This window comes from Lactuca saligna, chromosome 4 (genome assembly GCF_052625555.1).
Source record: "Lactuca saligna cultivar CGN05327 chromosome 4, ASM5262555v1, whole genome shotgun sequence".
Lineage (NCBI taxonomy): Eukaryota > Viridiplantae > Streptophyta > Magnoliopsida > Asterales > Asteraceae > Lactuca > Lactuca saligna.
This window is the reverse complement of record NC_136420.1, coordinates 77,632,612-77,653,562: the sequence shown is the minus strand read 5'-3', so window position 1 is coordinate 77,653,562 and position 20,951 is coordinate 77,632,612. Positions and strand designations below refer to the sequence as shown.

Sequence of the window (20,951 nt, the reverse complement as noted above, 5' to 3'; positions counted from 1 at the left end):
CTCTACCGATGGTCCCACCTCCAAATCACCCGAGACTGAAATTTTCGTGGACCGACTCTCGCAGGTAGGTCTACGTTATCGGAGTGGCACAGAGAAGAAAGTCGACGCACGGAAGAACAAGAAGTCTGGGAAGAAATCCGGTGGGAGTTCAGTATCTAGGGAAAACATATACCTCCCACCGATGCCTTTGAAGGAGCCGATTTCAGGTTGAGTGAAAGTGGATTTCGGGTTCAACTCTTATTCGGAGAGGATGAATAGGTGGGTGGGGCCCTGAAAACACCATACGTCGTCGATCATTTTTATTCAGGTTTATGAACTCATAATTTTTCATCTTTCACCATTTTTATATGAATTAATATGAATTTTTCTTATTTATTTCCACAAAAGTGCTCAAGAACTTTGACATTCGATCTCATGAAATTCCGGAAATGGTGTGCTTTCTTTAGTTGTGTTATTCCTGTTTGAAATTCCTTGGAGAATCTCCAACAACTCGATCTTGTTCGCAAACCCTACCACCAAGTTTGAATTCGGTACGTTTTCGTCTCTTAAAACACACGATTTTGACTGATAAAGTGGTGTGCTTTCTTTGGCTATGTTATTCCTGCGGTTCTAGTATGAACAAGGCCGTTCGTAAACATGGGCAAGATGGGCCTATGTAAAGGGCCCATTTTTTTTAATACTCCATTCATGAATCAGGCCCCAAATGCAAAGGAGATGATAGTCGGCACTCGGCAGAATGGAACGTCGTCGACAATTCAACGAGCACTGATGGTCGATTAATCTTTCGATTATCGGTTGTTTTCATCCCCTCTCGAGTCCTACTAATCAGGTAATCGATTATTGTAGCATTTATGTTATCAGAAATTTGTGTTTTGGAATAAGGGTAAGATGATTATTTTAGTTTTATTCAGTGTTCATCAAGGTGGGGTATACTGTTATGCGAGTGGTGGTGGACGTATCAATGCTTCTTTGGTGTTCAAGGAAATGGTTAAAGATTTTCACCTTGCAGGAATCAAGGTTTTTGACTTTTCTTGTAATGAAGCTTGATTATATATTTAATTAGGTCATTAGTGTTGTAAGTACTTTTTGTAGATTATGTAGGAATTTCAACTGTACAGGTAATCATGGATGTTGTTTACAACCGTACAAATGAAGTTGATGATAAATACCCTTACACCACATCATTCTTTGGTATAACAAGGTATTACATCCTTAACATAATTTTTAAGTTTATCATAATTAATTTATTTGGCCGAGAGAATTTGGGTTTTCCATCTTTTTATAACATTTGTTATTCATTCCAAATTCAATGGAACATGTAACCAACTAACCATGAAACATGAATTATATGAAAATTTTCAAGGCTTGTCCATAATATCACTTGAACCTCATTACATAAGCATATCATTCTTCATTTGAAGTTGATTTCTATAAAGCCAAAATTAAGTTTTATTAATGTTGTTGTGTATCTATTTACTTATTACATGTATATTATTATAGGTATATTACATGCTGGATGGGAGTAACTATTGAACTTCTCAGGTTGTGGTAAATTCATCTTCCTCCTCTTTATTTATCAGTTCCTTGAAGACAATCAACTGATTTGGAACCAGATAACAATTTCTTGGATCCAAGCATCTCAGAGTTATTTTAACAGTTAGTATTTAGGAAGACGTTTTTCTAGTTGTTATAAAAGGAGGCTGCTTAGATTCATGTTACAAAAGGAGTCTGCTTAGTTAGAATTTTGACAGTTAATATTTTATTTCCGTTTTTCTCTTTTATTATATTCAAGATTGTGCATTTTTGTCATTTATGCAGGTGCTTAACATACAACAACTATACAGAATCAGCACCATGTATTGGGATGACAAATACGGGACCCACGGTGTTTCATCAGAAGTAAGTTACTACTCACATAACAAATATGAATTCCATCTCTTAAAAAAAACTTAAATCCTAAGGGCATTTTCGTAATTAGGTCATTTCAAATATGAATTCCATCTCATAAAAAAAACTTAACTACCACTTCACAACTTTATTTTCTCTACCACTTCACTTGTCCTTTCATCTCCTCTTTATTTTCTCTACCACATTGGATTTGATGTATATTTAACTGTTTGTTTATGGAACTTAATACTATTTTTTTTTTTCTTTTGTGCGGACTGAATCGATGTCAGATGCGTTTAAAGGAAAAACCAATCATGCTTCAAAGCAGGTAATATTTGTTGAATCTTTATGGTCTTTTCAGACATCTTTGCCCTTACTGTTGTCCTTTGTTACTTGTTTGAACAGTGTTGAGCATTCTGGAGGTCAACGTGTGTGCCTTGACCTACAGAAACTGGACTGGTTTTCCCTTTTCCCAGGCCATGTAGATAGTTAAAAAAATGGAAACTGACCAAAAAAAACATTTAACATAAACATAATTCGATAGTGGTAGGTATTGAAGGACATAATCCAAGTGGGCACTATTTAATTGCAACAAAAATTGTTGATTATGTACCGTTATCAGTCCCTGATGATGAAAATATTCCTCAAAAGTTGTGGATGAAGATAACAAGCCTGTTGATTTATCTGATATAACATCAGATTTATCATTGGTGTGTAAAGCTTGTTCTTCATTTTACTAAAGTACCCCTTTAAGTTTACTATCTGGTTTCTCTCTGATTACGTACATCTCATCTTTGAGCAAATTATTGCTTCAGGCCCTTACACCACGACTGACAACTTCAGTTGCTTATACTGGTGAGAATTTACAATTTTAACCCTGTAACTATTCAAAAATCAAAACCACTCTAAACTAACAATCATTGTATTTAACTCATTAATAGTTAGGGCCTTTCATTGAGTCGGAGCACCCCGAGATCAAGAAAGAAGCTTTAAACAGGACTTATGATGATTTATTCCATCTGCTGAGTCAACGCAGGGATGTTTTCAAAATTCAAGTAATATTTTTCTTTTTTCTTTTTTCTTAATTTAATATTTTTACGTTTGTGACAACAGCTTTTATCCTCTGTACCCACTCCTGTGGGCTTGTCGCTTGCTCTAGAAGCCCCTTCAAAATCGTCGATGGTCCCGCTAGCTCCGCTGCCAGAAATCCAGGTATTTCTCACTTCATATTGATACTGAAGTGAATTTACGACCCCTGTAAGAGCAAAACTATTTATGCTAAGATCACAACTGATCGGAACTTTTTTAATGATGGATTGATAATAATCTTTCTAATTCAGTCACTGTTGCATTGGATAAACAAAAATTTAAGTATTTTCTAGCTATGTTAATTGATTACATTGTATGTAGATGTTAATTAGGTTTTATGATCGAATTTTGCATTTTGAGTTTTAAAGTTAACTGCTTACCATAAAGACCTAGTGAAACCCCTATAAAAACGAACCAGTACTAAAACAAATTGGAGATTTGTTTTTTATAATCCAAAATCAAATAAAAGAATTGGAAAACACATCTGATCACCTGCATAGATTGAGTGTAAAGATGAAGGATTATGACTTCATTTGTGCTTGTTGTAATGCTTTCAGATGAAATTGCAAAACTTTTCCCATCCCTGTTTGGGCAACCATCAGCAATATTGGTACCAGGTGAATCTAATGAATCAGGATCGGCCTTGAAGATAGGAGTTGTGTTGTCAGGAGGACAAGCACCAGAAGGACATAATATTATATGTAGGATTTTTGGTTAGGATTTCGAACTTCCATTTCCTATTTTTCATATTGTTCATACTTCATATGATAGATCGAAACTTGTATACAATTCAAAATAACTGTGTATCCAATTCAAACCTTTTCTCCCACTGCTTGGTGCAGATTACTTACAGGAATATTGTAAAGGTTCCAGACATTCTCATTGTTCCTTCAGACCTCACACACAAGTGAAGGAGGTGACGAAGTGAACTGTATGTGTTTGAATCCGGGAAGACTGGCGAGAGGCGAAGGAGGTGGTCACTTTGTAGAACTTAACTTCCATGGTACCTGTGACTCATCTTCTGCTTCAGTTATTCATATATAGAAGCAACATTCAGACATGTGAACCCTAATCTTCTTTAACATCAATCTGACATGTGAACCCTACTTTTCTATTAGGCGAGTTCTTTAATTTTTATACATTCTTTAATTCAATTGTGATTCCCAAACCTAATGAGCCATTTGTTTCAGAACTTCTTACAACTCTTCCAACAACCATTAATGAACAAGTTTCATGGCTTGTTGGAGGATTGGTTCTTACTGCAGGGCTTCTCTTTGTAAGGTCAGATTTTCAGCCTCTCTGCTATGCCTTTTCTTTTGATGTGGGCTCTGAGGCTATTTTCGTCATTTCTTCTCTCTAGTTTTATCTCCGTGACACGTGACAAATTAGGTTAATTCTGCTCTTGTTTTGCATAGAAGGGTACTTTCGTTAGTTCTTTTCTCTAGTCTTATCTCAATGACATGATAAATTAGGTTGATTATGCTCTTGTTTTGCACACAAGTGTATTTTCGTTATTAGGTATTCTGCTCTCATTATTTGCATGTTATCTTAATTAAATTTTTAAGTTCTTAACTTAGTGTCGTACTAGGATTCCTTACAAGTTGCTAAATTCTTTGTTAATTTTCAGGCTAGAAATCAGAAGATTGGAGAGAAGCCACTTCTTTCTGTCTCCAGCTTTGTACAGGTAAAGTTGCCACATTTTCCTTTTTGAGTCAACATGTTATGCAATGGTTAGGCTTCTTCCAACAACAAAGTCCTCATTGTATTCTTAATGATTCCAAATTCTATTCTATAGCTATAGAAGGCTTAAAAGTTAAAAATTTATACTACATCTTATAACTTATAGAATAACTTCAGTTTTTATAAAAGTAGCAACAAAGCTTATGCTCATGTCTTTATGTCTGCCATGGTTTTCTACAGGCAGCTTGCAACAATGTGCTTCTTGCTGTTCCAACATTCCTCTGTGCTTCTTGTCAAAGGAGAATTTAGTCATGGGTTTCTTTTAATGTTGTACATGTTTTGTTTCCTATAATAAATATTATGCAATATTAGCAATGTGTTACATTTACTTGCTATTGGAATGATTATTTGTATTTGACATATTAGTGCAATGAATTATCTTTATTGCTTGATGTATTTTATTTTGTATTATGAGACTTTTAATGTGTAATTTAATTTGAAAATTAGTAAATCTATCAAAAAAATATAATTTTAAAAACATTTAAAATTATGACACGCAAACCTGTGTGTCGTCTTTCTTTATGACAGGGGCTTCCTTGATACGCATTGCGTGTCATAAACACGCGCGTCGTAAGGTTACGACACGCAAATGCGTAACGTCTTCCTTTATGACAGGGCCTTCCTTGATACGCATTGCGTGTCATAACTGCGCGTCGTAAATGCGCGTCGTCTCTCTTTATGACAGGGCCTTCCTTGACGCGCATTTGCGCGTCGTCTGAGCTTTTTACGACGCGCAATGAGCGTCGTAAAAGGCTGTTTTCCTAGTAGTGAATAAAACCAATGTATCAAATATCATAAAATTAGAGTGAAATATCAAATGCGGAATCCATGTGGTGTGTGTATAATGCAGTCACCCTGAGCTCTACCCCTTGCCATTGGAAGTACCTGAAACATAAAATGAAAACCGTAACCACAAAGTTTGGTGAGTTTCCTAAACTACCCCATCCCATACATAATAAATCATATACTGGCCCCTCACCCGACATCGGGCCCCACCCAACATCGAACCCCGCCCGGTATACAAATCTGTTAATCTTAGGCCTCGCCTGTCGCTGGACCTCATCCTCTATAGACATACAATGTATGTCAAATAATCATGCTAACACATATAATTATCATAAACACTAGCATATGTTCCAGTCCTCAGGGCTCACCTGGCATTGATCCCTACCCGATATATAAAACAACATATAACACATGCAAGGGTCATGCAAATTCATAGAATCCTAGAATAATCAATAAAGGCCGACATTAGTGCCTTAGATCCGCTAAACCCATTGAGGAAACTCACCTCGAATGCTGAAGCTCACTAAAAGAAGTCCCTAGCTATTGCCCTGATGACTCCCCGAACCATCGGTACAAAATAACACCCAACTAACACTTAGGCTCCAATATATAGCCCATAATCCATACTTACGGTAAAATGACCATTATACCCCTGGCTTAGCTTGAACCAAAATTAAGGCCTAAATAACCAAAAAGTCCCAAAAACCAATTGATCCACTAAGGTCCACTTCTGGCTGTTTTTCCAAATTAGGCCTGACCCTCATATGGGCCTTACCCTAAAGCCCACTAAATTTTCCATAGCCCAAAAACTTGATTTCAGATGGCCTAAAAAAGGCCCAAAGTAACAAGGTCCAAAGAAGTGGCCCAACCAAGGCCCAAAAAGGTGCGAAACCCAAACTGACTGAGTACTCGCGGCGTACTCACCTGTACGCGAAGTGTACACGCTGCATGGCTTGTATGCTACACGTACTAGCTTATACACCCACCGTACTACCTCATTGTAACGTCCCAAAAATACGAGCCAAAAATTTCATTTTTAAAAACATATATTTAGCAAGCATTCGAATTAAAACGTTTACTGATCATAACATTTTATAAAAATATCACATGTATGGAAAACATTTCATAAAAACATAATAATGTCAGAGTATAATTTCCCAGGAAGATCTCGCGATGCGGAATACGAAGCATGTGTGTGATGGGCTGCTACCGCGCCAGCTCTTTCCCTTTCGAAGAAGAGGTACCTGAAACCAAAACTGAAAACTGTAAGCACGAAGCTTAGTGAGTTCCCCCCATCATACCACATACCATACAATCACGTATCATACATATTGCCAGGCATTTCTGGGGTGCCCTACCTACCCGGTACGACCATTCTGGGGTGCCGACCTACCCGTGTCAAGCCATTCTAGGGTGCTGACTACCCATGTCAAGCCATTATGGGGTGTTGACTACCCTTCAGTCCTAACGACCGAACCTCGGGGACTATTTCACCCCTTACTGCTACTATCATATATCATAATATAACAAGCCAGCATGCAAACATATAATCACATACTATCAGACATATCTGGGGTGTTTGACTACCCTTCGGTCCTAACAACCGAACACTACTACTATCACATACAACATATCATGCTAGCATATAACATATCAGGTAGTAGCAAACCTAGATGATATCACAAAGACAATAATCTATCATACATCTCCTACTGGTGGGCCGGCATTGTGGCCTTAGACCCACCGCTACTGGAAGGTAACTCACCTCGAAAGTAGCTGCTGAAATCTGCTTGCTGAGCGTCTAACTGCTAGATCGTAAATCCTCCGGCTATAAACCATAAACATAGGTTAGACACCCATAAATAACATTAGGTCAAAAGACTGACCCTCCCTTGGCCCAGGGTCAACCCCTTGGTCAAAGTCAATGCCCGTTTGACTGGACTCGCCGAGTCCTTTCCCTAGTAACCCGGTCCTACCCAACCAGACCTTCTTTCCACTCACTGAATCACTCTTCATTCATGACTTGGGACGACTGAACTGACTCGTGACCCGACTCACCGAGTTTGAAGAACAACTCACCGAGTTCCAGGCAATCCTCATTGGAGTCGCCGAGTTGTTCATCCAACTCGCCGAGTCTAAGGCCATCTTCATGGAACTCGCCGAGTTCCTCCTTGGGACTCGCCGAGTCCCTATGAACCATTTCCCATATAGGCCAAATCTGAGACATTCAACGCTTCAAAACCATAGATCCATGTCCCTTGAGCATGCTTATCACGTAAAGTTGCAAACTTTACGTGCATGCATGACCCTATAAGCTAAAAAGGCCAAAACCAAGCTCTTCAAGAGGTTATAGACTCAATGGGGACCTTAATCACTTCAACCACAGGAACTTTATGCTACTACTTCATCCAATAAGTCCAGATCAGAAGTCCTTTCGGATCATTAAGCACCACACATGGAGTTTGGTGATCTAGGGCTTGAAACTACCAATTTGGGACAAAAATGGCAACTAATGATCTAAAGATCAAGGTAGAGACTTTTCTACCTGAATGGAAGCTTCTCCCTGCGTAGCGTTCGAATCTATTCCTTTCCTTGCACTCTTCAACCACCACTTTCTCCTTTTAAGCTCCAATCTCCTTCACAAGGCCAAAAAAAACTCTCTCTAGATCAATAAGGGGGCTAGGGTCTCACTCTAATGCTCTATGGAAGTGTTAGGATAAAGGAGGCCAAGATAGAGTGTTTAAATAGGGTGTAAACAACCGGATTTGGGTTTTTGCCCAACCAAGGCCTACTCGCCGAGTCCAGAGTCCAAATCCCGCTCCTTGACCTACTCCTACTCGGCGAGTTGGCCCATCAACTTGCCGAGTCCAAGGCAATATATATATATATATATATATATATATATATAAAGAAAATAAATATCAAGGAGTACGTACTGGGGACTAGGTGCTACACTCATTAAGCCATTTCTTTCATTAAGCTCTTAATGCTGAAGTCTAACAGTCTAAAACATAACTCTAAGTCCCAAAGAGTATCTAGAATTATAAACTCACTGACTTGTTGACTTTGCATGCCCCAAAAGATCCTAACTTCGAATTATAACATTCTATTATTAATACAAGGGACATAACTCATCCATGGATGGTTCTAAGGTTCAAAGATGACAACTTTATGACTCTACGACCAAAAGAAGACCAAGACTAGAAACTCTAAGCTTCATAAATATTAATAACCCACAAGATCTCATCTATGGAACCAAAATGGTTCCAAAACTCAAACAAAGGAGATATAAGCTATAACACAGCAAGTCCAGAGCTTTATACCTGAAATGAATACCAAATGATGAAGATAACCTGGATCTATAAGCTCCGACTCTACCAATGAAGCTCCAAGATGATATTTTTCCTTCAAAACACTAGAAATGCACCCAAAAGGCCTTCTAAGCTCAAGAACATTCAACTATGGAGTTAGAGTTTTGAGTATAGGGTTGGGAGGGCAAGGAGGATGAATAAATGAGGGTTTCTAGTCTATAAGGATGAATATATATCAGCCAAACTCAGAAATTAGGATTTTCGAAATCCTTATGTACCCCCTCGTACTCTTTTGTATGCCTAACGTACACCTCCGGATCCACGATCTAACCCTTGCATGAGTACACTAAACTTACTCCTTGGTACACTCGTATACTTGCTTTACAGCTTGTACGCTAAGTGTACCTTGTGGTACGCACCACGTACAACTCAAGGACCAAATTTGACAATTTAAATAATGAAAGGGAAAAAGAGAAACTTACCAAGATTCAAGTGTTACACGAAAGTATTAACAAGACCCACAATTCTATCTTATTACCTTTCACTTAAAACTTATCAAACTAAAATTGTTAATTCATGCAAGAAATTTGCAATATCACTTTCCACATTTTACCCTTTGGCTCTAAAGCAAAATTCAACTTAAATCACTTAATCAACAATATCAACATCTAATAGGGTCTAAAATCTATTCCCTTGAAAGTCAAGACCTTTATTCGATCAAATTACGGTACCCACCCTAAATTTAGAAACATCCAAAAAAACTAAATGTTACAGTATCTAATAATGATAAGTTAAGTATGTTTTTGTTTTCTTCAGCATAAAAAAGTTATTTTAAATTAAGTAATAGATATTTATCAATTCTTTTTTACATATTAAATAGATTATTTTTGCAGTATAAATTGACAATTTATTATTATGCCATTTATAATTAGTTTATCTTTTAATTGACAATTTATGGTTATGTTATTTTATAATTTCTTTTTATAGAAGTTATATCAATATTATTAGGTAATTTAATAATTCATTTTAGTTATCATTTTATTCGAGTCGATCTCAGTATCATTTTATGGATTGCTATTTCAAGTATTAATTATGTTGGTTTTCTTATGTATAATAAATATTCAATTTAGGTGGTCTATGAGCTCTTCATGTAATGTTAATATTTTCTTTTAAAATATTCCCATCAATATATTACAATATTATTTACTATTTTAACTTTTTTAACAAATATTTTAGGTATATAGAACTAATCAATACTCACTAAAATATAAACATAATATAATAAATACTAATTAATAAAAAATAGAAAAATAGTAAAAAAATTTCGACTCATTAAAAATGCCAAAGTATATTTTTTAATAAACAATATCATTTAATTAATCAATCATTTGCACTAGATGTAAAAGTGAGACTTATTCCCTCTTATTGTATACTTGTATTTGCTAGTAATTGGTCCAACTTTGTGATCAGTGTTTGCTAGGACCGGTCCTAGGATTTTTTGTCTCCGGGACGAAATGACATAATAATGCTCTCTTTTTATATTGTCAAACTATAAGGATTGAATGTATGTTGTAATTTTATAAGGCAACAAATCATTCATACTTCTTAAATACAACTTCATTAGAAGTGAGATCATTAACATCAGTTTCAACATGTTTTTCAATATATTCATTAAACTTGTTCTTACTAATAACACCATACTAGAAGGGGTACTTTTGGTATTTAATTCTTTGAGTTTGTTTTTTTGAAGTTGCTTTTTGGGAGTGGGAGGAATAAGGTTAGTTATTAATTTGCTACTATGGAAATTCCGTAAAGAGTCTAGCATCTCTAATAACTAGAAAGTAGAACTTGGAGTCCCTTTCAAATTTAACTAAAGATTAAACTTTCCATTTGATCTGTTTAGGTTTACCTCTTGTATTTAAACCGGTCCACACCACAAAGACAATTAAACAATACATAAGCATTCAAAATAAAACACGATATTTAAACCAGTCCACACCACAAAGACACTTAAACAATACATAAGCATTCAAAATAAAACATGATATAAGCTTTCTAATTTCTTTATGTTAGTAAATTGAAACATTTAGAGCTATAGACAAATAGCATGTGTCATTTCTACTTCAAACCCTACATAATTGTTGATCAAATGCAAAAAAAAAAAAAAAAAGTAATAAAAGTTTAAAACAAATAAAAATTTCCCAAATGCCAATAAACAGATTACTAAAAAGGATGACCATTTGATAGATTATACCAAGTAATCAACAATAATTATGTTAAAACCAAACAATAAATAAATTAAAAGTCAAAAATTGAAATCTTTGAACCAAAAAAATAATAAATAATGAATACTTAAAACAACAAAACGTGAATTTTTTTTAAACAATTACCGTAAAGCTTTACTTTAAAATCATCCTCTTTCGAGTCGACTATCAGCTCATCAGTAAGACATTAAATTCCTTGCGGTTTTAGGTCTCGTAGCCAACTAAGATTTAGTAAAAGTAGTTCATTCTTTACATTTTGTTAATGCATGCTGTATGTTTTGCCCATTAGCGTTTACGATTCTTGAGGTTACATACGATATTGCGATCAATTTGAGTTTAGGTTTCCTATAAATTGGTAAGAATCATATTCAAAATTTGTCTTGTTGAAGCGTTTATTTCAAGTTTTAAATAAGTTGTCAAATGGATCTGTAAATAGATGGTTTTTATAGAAGAATCTTTGTGCAAAAATGGGAAAGATTTTCTATGATTTTGATTTGTTTGACATTGAGAAGTCAAAGTTTGACTCCGCATGTAGCAACAATACAAAGAACATTTTCTATTGCATCAACCACTTGTACCCTATGTAACCAAAGAAGAAAACGACTCCGACGATGATGGGAGTGAGTATACAACTGTTAATGGATTTAACTATCGCTGGTATCTCGCTGATGATCGGATTTGGGATTTTCGCTTTTGTTGCTTCGATTCTCTCTTCTGCAGTGTTCTTTCACAACGCTAAGGCTCAATACTCTTCGTCTTCGTGATCACCGGTTCAAGTTTATGAGTATAATGAGGCTTAAGTTTACATATACTATGTCTAATTTGTTTAAATATGTATGTTGATTGATACCCAAAAGTTTAAGTTACAATAAAAATTGATATGATCGTGTCTAAATAAAATTTCCAGGGTTAAATATCTTGAAATTTTACTCATAAAAACGTGTGGGTAAATTCATGCATTAATTACCCATGCATTTGTCAGCAGTGTACGTGATTGCTTTAATATGCAAATTTTTTTTGGGAAACTGAAAACATTTTGATTCATCATCGCTACCAAATTAAACAAACCACACGCTTAAAGATATGAAGGCTGAATTATAGAATTGCCGCAAACTAGACCCCTTGCAATATTAGGTTTTGCTGATTCTTTATTTGGGTTGAGATATATTTGGTTCCATTAATATGTTGAGCGACAATTAATCTACAGTATCTTGACGTTCATATGGAATCGTATAACAATATGTGGTAAGTCTGAAACAGAACCTAGTCGTGTATAAGGGTAAATGATGAATAGAGAATAATATGAGAAAAAGAAAAGACGCACACCTAATGGAGACACAATGCCAACCATGTTCAAGCTTCTTATGTATCCATGTTTATCATTGGACTTTCAACCTTTTCAATATATATACGACTGAACCTATGGCATATGTATTCATCAAACATATAAAGGAAAAGGCCAAGTGTACCTCTGAGATCCTCCGAACACTTCATTGGGATGTTTTATTTAGGATTTCTACTGAAGTGTTTGGGGGAACTCCAAGTGCCACTTGACACAAACAAACTATTGTCTTGCACATTCCTTAGAATACATCTGAAGTCATCTTCCTAAGTGTATTAACTTATGAAGCTGCAGTTATTTAGGAATCTTTGCTTAGTGGTTTTTATATACCCCATGCTCCACTTGAACCCTATAGGTTATCATGTCCTCAAACTCATATCTAGCTGATATTCTTATTGGATCTATCCCTATCAATCAAAGGAGGAGACGCACTTCGGCTCTGCCTCAGAGGAACAATGTCATACATGACCTAATTCTATGTTAAGGAATCCCACAACTAGTTACATTTGGCCATTTCATCTGTATGACGGTATCAATTTTCACTACTAGAAAACTAAGTAATTACCTATAGCATAATTGGTAGTAAATCCGTAGGAAAAAGGCATTACCTACAGATTTCCTACAAAAAACGGGTTGTAGGGAAAACCCTCGTGGGTAATTTTTTCCTACAAATTAGCTACGAACGTTCCTACGCATTTCCTACGGAATATTCTGTTACAAATTTAACTACGGAATACCTACGGAACACGTTAACTACAGAGTACTTACAGATTACCTACGGGTTATTTAGTTACGGAACTCCTACAAAATACATACGGATTATTTTCTTACGGATTACCTACGAAATAATTTTCCTACAGAATACCTACCAAGTACTTTACCTACGGATTACCTACGAAATAATTTTCCTACAGAATACCTACCAAGTACTTTACCTACGGATTACCTACATAATGATTTTCCTACAGAATACCTACGGATTATTTTCCTACGGATTACCTGCAAACCGATTTTCCTACAGAATACCTACCAACTACTTTACCTACGGATTACCTACAAAATGATTTTCCTACAGAATACCTACGGATTACCTACAAACTGATTTTCCTACAGAATACCTACCAACTACTTTACCTACGGAATACCTACAGATTTTATTGGATTTTATTTCCTACTGATTTTCTATGAGCTTTTTACCAGTTTTTATTGCTATATTAAATTTAGGAATTATAATTTAAAAAATATCCAAATTTTCTGCTAAAAAAACCAAATAAATAATTAAAATAATAGTCAAATACCATTACATTCATTACCATTAACATAGTCACTAATATGCCATTCATACATTCAAATACTCAAAATACCATCACTAATTTAGTGTTCTAAAACAAAAACTAAGAACTACTTGTTGGATTATCGGAAGGATTAATTTGTTTCATAAAGGCCGCCAATTGTCGTTGCACTTGCAATTCCATTTCATTTCGCATTTGTTGCATTTGCAAATTCATTTCACTTTGCTTTTCTTCCATGGCTTGTTCCATGTTTGACATTTTTTGTCGCAACTCATTTACCTAAATATAGCAAGACAAACAATGCAGTTAGTAAATGTAATTAAACTTTAAACCATGATAGCAATGTACTTTACTTTTAATTCAATATAAAAACACACTATTGCTAATAAAAATGTACATTGTTTTTAACATTCATAATAATAACTTTTTATATACATAATAATAACATACTATATTTTTATCCATTATACCATTGTACTTTACATTTCCAATCCATAATATCAATATATTTAAATTATTATCAATAACAACAATTTGCTTTACCAAATATCAATAATAGCAACATACTATAATTTTCATCCATTATAGCATTATGTTTTACCTAATTTAATGATAGCAAAAAAGTATCATTTTTAACCATAATAACAATGCACTTTACCTAATATTAATAATGATAACATATTTTAACTTTCACCCCTAACAACAATGTACCTTACCAATATGAACATATATTTTTCAGCCATATTAAGTACCTCTTTACTTGATTTTTTTTCTCTATAATATATTATGTAAATAATAGTACCTCCTGTTGTGACTTTGCAAAGTCAGCAGAAGTTGAAGTTGACTCATAAGAATATGCACCCGTCATCAGAAAGTGAAGATCTGAGTATCCTGCCCCATAGATAGGACCTTTTCGTTTCCCGCCTTTCCTAAGCAATTGTGTTTGGGTCCACAATTCAGGATCATTCACATTATGTTGAGTCGTATCATCACCATATTTTTGAGATAGGGCTGTGTTATATGATTCCTACAACATACCAAAAGAAAGCTTTTGTTATTGTACTAAAAAGTAAAAACTAATATTAGTAAATATATAAAAAGATAAAGACAACTTACGATCGCCACTCTAGATGTCTCATTTACAAAATCCACTTGTGCCTCTTTATCGCCCCCAAAATATATTTTCTTTGATTCGGCGGTAAGATGTGTCTTATAATAAAGATCAATGAATGAGGGGTCTTCACCCGTCGACTGTTTCTATATAAACGACACAATATAATTGATATAATTAGTGTTGAAAGAAAAATGTATCACTAAAATCAATAATTAGGATTATTTACCAATTTAAGACGGTGCTCCTCAAATCCAATGCTACCACCCGTATGTCTGGCTGCCCCCCCAGAATCAGTGTTACGGTTGTTTTTTCCGCTTTTGGACAAGTTTTTCCACTCATCCGTGTCCCATTTCTGTAATATATATATATATATATATATATATATATATATATATATATATAATACAAAATAAAAAACAACAAATAAGCAATAATGTATTAGATTCCTTGCCCTGCACAAACGTCGCCAAACATCTATATGTATTTCAGGAGGATTGTAATTTGCAAGAATCTCAAAGTTATCATTAATCTCTGCGATAACGTGGCCAGCTTTTCTTGCAGACTTTACCGATGCTTCCCTAGCATCCCTCATTCTACCCCTGTAGCGATCTTTCAGTGTATTCTCAAAACCTTCACGAATTAACCCTTCTTCATTTGGATCCCACCGGTATTGAGTCTGTAAAAAATAAAAAGTAAAAGTTTAAAATGCAAAATAACAGTGAATGAGAAATAGATAATAAAAATAAATAACTGATATATTACCCTAAAACGCTCAAACATTTGAGTGACAACTTCCTTCGGAATTTTTTTATAAGTAATCCAAGGTTCATTTATAGACTGCCAAAATATCTTTACGATCGTCCGATGAATACTTTGTCTCCCAAACCTACAATATTGAAATAACCATATAAGGATAATTATAACATCAAAAATAGTAAATTTATAATAATTAAAAAAAGACTTACTTGTACCCCTTTCGTGTGATAAATGGCCTATGAGAGCCATTCGAATCTGCATCATTTGATCCACCATGTGTACCTGAATAATGGGGCGTCTGAACCATTGGTGATTCAGGCTCATGCACAGACTCATGACCATGCTCATGCTCATTTTCATGCTCAGGCCCATTATAGAAAAAATCACTAGCAGGGTCTTCATTGTTGTCTGTCATCTCATAACCATATGCAATACCATTCCCAACATTCTGTACCACCCCTGTATCTGCTATAGCATCAGTCAAGCCCATGTTGGTATTTATGTCACCCATGCTACTACTCCCTGAGAATCCTGACCTTGTCGTCCTAACTGAAGTGCGTGAAAGGCCACCCGACAAAGGGATGCGTGGAAGGCCATTAGGGCCGGGTGATGACCTAGCTCCCGATACAAAACCACCGCGTGGAAGGCCACTAGGATCAAGCAAAGGTGATGACCCGGATCCTGGTACAAAACCACCTGTAAGAGGGATGCGTGGAAGGCCACTAGGATCAGGCAACGGTGATGACTTGGCTCCTGGTACAGAACCACCTGTGAGATGGATGCGTGGAAGGCCACTAGGATCAGGCAAAGGTGATGACCTAGCTCCTGGTACTGAACCACCTGTAAGAGGGATGCGTGGAAGGCCATTAGGATCAGGCAAAGGTGATGAAATGGCTCCTGGTACAGAACCACCTGTAAGAGGGATGCGTTGAAGGCCACTACGGTCAGGCAAAGACGATGGCCTACCACCTGACGAAGGACGAACCGGAAAAAGGTTACGTGCTAGGCTTTTATCCGACATGCTGCATTTATATATATAAAATAAACAAAAAACTATCTATATTTGTCTTTAAGCCACAATTAACATCATTAAACAAATACATGGTATATTAAACATAATACACACATATGGTGTGTATGTAAATGCGTGTATTTATTTCTATTTATGTTTAGAAAATAACTTCGATTTAAAAAAAAAAAAAAAAAAAAACTTCTAAATGAGTAATGGTTTCTAACGAGGCATATATTTGTATGTAAGTTTATGTTATGTATAAATCGGTCAAAAACAAAGCAATTAAAGTATAATTAAGTTTTTAAAAAAATAAAACGGAAAAAACGACATTTGATCCTTGTAAAATAGAAAAATAAAAAAAGATTGTAGGTAATCTGTAGGTATTTTGTAGTCAATCTCTTACGTCAATAGTTCGTAGCTAATCTGTAGCGAATTACCTACAGAATATCTACGGATTTAGTTCTGTCATTATTCTGTAGCAATTGTGTAGCTAATTACTAACGGAATACCTACGGATTCTCTTCTGTAACTATTCCGTAGCTATTTTGTAGCGATTCCGTTACTTAATTAGGGTTTCTCATTCCGTAGGTATTCCGTAGGTATTATGTAGGTAATTACCTACATAAAATTTCCGTAGCTATTTTTCTGTGGCAAAACCTTTTATTTTCTAGTAGTGTTTAGTAATTAATATTTCTTTTCATTATTTGGTACCACCTCAAAGCTGCCATTCTTCACCAATTTTGAGGCATCCAACTTCTGTGTGACAGTCGAAGAACCCTTTTGATGGACCATCAGACTTTTTATTAAGGCAAGTATACCGACTCACAATGACACACTACTAGATGCATTTTATACATCATTTACATACCTAACTTAAGGAGTTGCATTACGTTAGTCATCATAACTCATGTATTTCACATCATAGGGATTTTTTTGTATATTGGTGGAACCTTTTTAGTTTGCAAACATTGCTGTTGATTTCCAGGGATGCTTAGGATGTTGCTAGGGGGTTGCAGTTTGAGTCTCTTGAAGATCATAGTTGTATTGAAAATGTTGAAAATTTTGAAGAAAAAGAAACAAGCAAATAGAATGCCACTCGTTCAGCCAAGTCCACTTTCCTCTTAGCCTCCACTTGACCTAGCCGATCAAGAAAAACGATTTTGTGTTTTTAAAATCCGTATGAACAAGTGGAATTATAGGTAGATCCACTCGATCAAGTGGAATCGTGAGCTTTAAGGCTTAAAAATACATTCTTAGGCCATCTTCAATGCATTGAATTCTCAAAGTTCATTGGATTGTGACATCTTAACATCGACATCAACATTCCACTTAGAACATCTCCAATCCAATCTTATTTTCCATTATTTTTCTCATTTCTTCCCCAATTCCTCTCAAACCCTATCTTATTTATTCTCTCATTTTGAGGGAAATGAATAGTATAACACCCTATTTGGTGTTATACTATTCATTTTCTCCAAAATGAGGATGAACTTTGAAGTGTCATTTTTAGTTATTTTTTTAATATATTTATATATTTATGGTTTTTTTTTATCTACTAATTATAATTTAAATATAATATTTAATACTTATAATATTGTGTTATATATTAAATTATATTAATTAATTATAAATATAATTTTTTTTGTTTATCAAATTCATATTAAAATTTAAATAGATATTAAAATTTTAAAACACGATAAAATATTTTACAAAAACTTATAATTAAGTATTATAAATATATTATTATTAATTTAATATTATTTTAATGAAAAAAATATAGATTATATATTTGTTAATTTGATATTAATAACAACAAATAATATATCAATTATACTATTGAATTCTTTTTTTCAGTCATGAGTGGCTAAAACTTTACTTTTGCCAATTTTTATTCAACATTCCACTATGTGTGCTTGATTTTGTGGATTTGACGTTTTGGATCTTCTCGCTAATCTAATAATTTTAGTTTAGTTTTAATCAAAGCACTTGAATATGCCTTTTTGAAAACTGACCACTTGAATTTGGAGAACTAATATGATATTATTAACAACAAATAATTTGTCAATTATAGTATTTAATTATCGTTTTCAGCCAAAAGTTGCTAAAACCTTACTCTTCCGAATTTTTATTCAACATTATGTGTACTTAATTTTGTGGATTTGACGTTTGGATCTTCTCACTAATATAATAATTTTAGTTTTATTTTAATCAGTTTGAATTACCATTTTCCTTAATTGACCACTTGAACTAGTTTAGATGTATCATTTGTAGTTGATTCATAGAATTAGTAATTGTTTTATAAATTAACACAAGTAACAAAAAATGAGTTAGTTCATCGATTAATTTGCATTGTAAAATAGAAATCATATGTTTTTATGTTTTCGAGCTCACAAGAAGTATTGAATAGTGTTTTTGGAAATTTGTATTGTAATTATTGCAAGTTTTCAATCAAAATTAATCTAACTTGTTGGATTGGATAAGTAAAATTGGCGTTTGTTAAAGTGGTTATTTAAACTAATATTTTGATATGTTAAGATCAAAGACTTCGACCCCTACTACACAATCTTTCGGATAATCGTTTAATTTTTTTTTTTGGTTATATACCAAGCTAATCATTTGTTGCAAGGATATTAAAATAATGATTATGTTTGTAAGATCGTAAGTTCCTATGAACCAACCTAGGTAAATCGATCTTAATTTAACTTGGATCGTTTTTTGCAGTGGTGGATATTAGAGGAGCCCGGGGGTTCCGGGCCACTGCTTCGATTCCGGCACGTAGTGTAATTTTTTTATGTTTTTTTTTTCTATTATGTGCATCGGCTTAATATACGAGCGTCACTACTAATTTAGATTTTTTCGGAAACTTTTTTTAGTGTCACCCCTACTAAAACGTTCTGCGTCCGCTACTGGTTTTTTGGTAAAATTGTAGGACCGGATTGTATGATGTATGATTTTTTTAAAACTAATACTTTTATTGGACTGGTTATGTAGAATACTCATTTACTGGTTATGTAGAATACTCATTTTCAATTGTTTTTCATTAAATGATGTATTTGATATTTATTGTTTATGTTTTAAACTTAAAGATCTAGTATACCCAGTGGTCATTATAGAATGATATATCTAATAATATATAATCTTATAGGGTCACATCTTATAGTAAGTTAGCATCAATTGATTATTTATTAGTATAATTTGAATATTAATAAATATATCAACACTTGTATTTAATTGGATAATTATTATTTCATGAAAATAATATTTTTCTAATTGAGAATTTGTTATTTATGGAAATAATATTTATTTGAGAATTAACATGTTATGAAATACATCATAAAGTATGATAATTTAAAAGTTATATTTATATCTTAATAAACCACTTAGAGTTTATTTAGATAAAATGTAGTTTTATATAAATGAGATATTTATATATGTGTGACTAGTTACATGTTATATATATATATATATATATATATATATATATATATATATATATATATATATATATATATATATATATTAGGAATCACTTTATAAAAGATAATGTTTTTATATAAAGTTGGTATATACTTATATATAACATCTAGACATGACTTTATGTATAAAACACTCCATACTTTTGTTCTTGTCGCCCTATGACCGATTTTTTAACATGATGGTGTAAGATTGCTTATGATTATTTTAATGCGTTACACTTTGTTTGTTAGATATGTTCTTGTCTCTGTTTTAATTATACACTTAATTAATTAAATAAAACCATAAGGGTGTAATTTGAACTTTTCAAAACTAGGGTTTTAGAATTTAATATTTCAAAGCTAAACTTTTAATCAAAATTTTAAAATTTTCAAAACTTGAGGACAAATTTTGAAACTTTTCAAAATATTAGGGTTTAGAATTTAAATATTTCAAAATTAACTTTTAATCAAAAATTTAAATTCCAAAACTTGAGGGCATGTTTTGAAACTTTTCAAAACTATCTAGATCAAATTACAAATAATTCATTTAATCAAATAATTGGTGATTATCTAATTTTGACCTAATTCAATTACTTGTAAGATAATTCAAATCAAAACCAAAAATAATTAATAATTATCTTATAAAACAATTAATTATCTAAATTTTGACAATTATCTACTATTTGGATTAGGATAATCAATATCAAACATAAAAAATCGGATATTAAGTGTTAAAAACATTTTTGGTAACTTTCCCAAGCCAAATCAGCAAAAAATCCCAAAGTTTCCTCTGTCTGACCCTAAGACTCGCTAAGTCAGTGAGGTAGAGGACCAAAAACTTCGATTTTCAAGCAATGAATGATTAAACAAACATCAAATACATCAAACAAATAGCCTAGAAGT

At 33.7% G+C, this 20,951-nt stretch overlaps 2 protein-coding genes and 1 long non-coding RNA gene across 3 annotated transcripts; 2 read left to right on the top strand and 1 right to left on the bottom strand.

The window, feature by feature from the left end:
- The first annotated feature begins 86 nt into the window (after positions 1-86).
- LOC145038628 (uncharacterized) lies at positions 87-1,018 on the top strand. The gene is made up of 4 exons (XR_013679466.1): positions 87-307; positions 388-530; positions 697-829; positions 912-1,018. It is a non-coding gene; the product is annotated as an uncharacterized LOC145038628 (long non-coding RNA).
- A 104-nt stretch (positions 1,019-1,122) lies between these two features.
- On the top strand, positions 1,123-5,079 carry LOC145038627 (isoamylase 3, chloroplastic-like). The gene is made up of 10 exons (XM_078986928.1): positions 1,123-1,201; positions 1,501-1,548; positions 1,819-1,899; positions 2,703-2,742; positions 2,829-3,099; positions 3,534-3,689; positions 3,819-4,094; positions 4,167-4,257; positions 4,604-4,660; positions 4,897-5,079. The coding sequence occupies exons 1-4, from the start codon at positions 1,125-1,127 to the stop codon at positions 2,719-2,721; spliced, it is 225 nt and encodes a 74-aa protein (XP_078843054.1). The 5' UTR covers positions 1,123-1,124; the 3' UTR covers positions 2,722-2,742; positions 2,829-3,099; positions 3,534-3,689; positions 3,819-4,094; positions 4,167-4,257; positions 4,604-4,660; positions 4,897-5,079.
- An 8,725-nt stretch (positions 5,080-13,804) lies between these two features.
- On the bottom strand, positions 13,805-16,602 carry LOC145039777 (uncharacterized). The gene is made up of 7 exons (XM_078987789.1): positions 15,791-16,602; positions 15,588-15,711; positions 15,277-15,501; positions 15,052-15,177; positions 14,828-14,968; positions 14,514-14,738; positions 13,805-13,990 (listed from the first exon to the last, which is right to left on the bottom strand). Exons 1-7 carry the CDS (start codon positions 16,600-16,602, stop codon positions 13,814-13,816), a joined length of 1,830 nt encoding a protein of 609 aa, XP_078843915.1. The 3' UTR covers positions 13,805-13,813.
- Between the last annotated feature and the right edge of the window lie 4,349 nt (positions 16,603-20,951).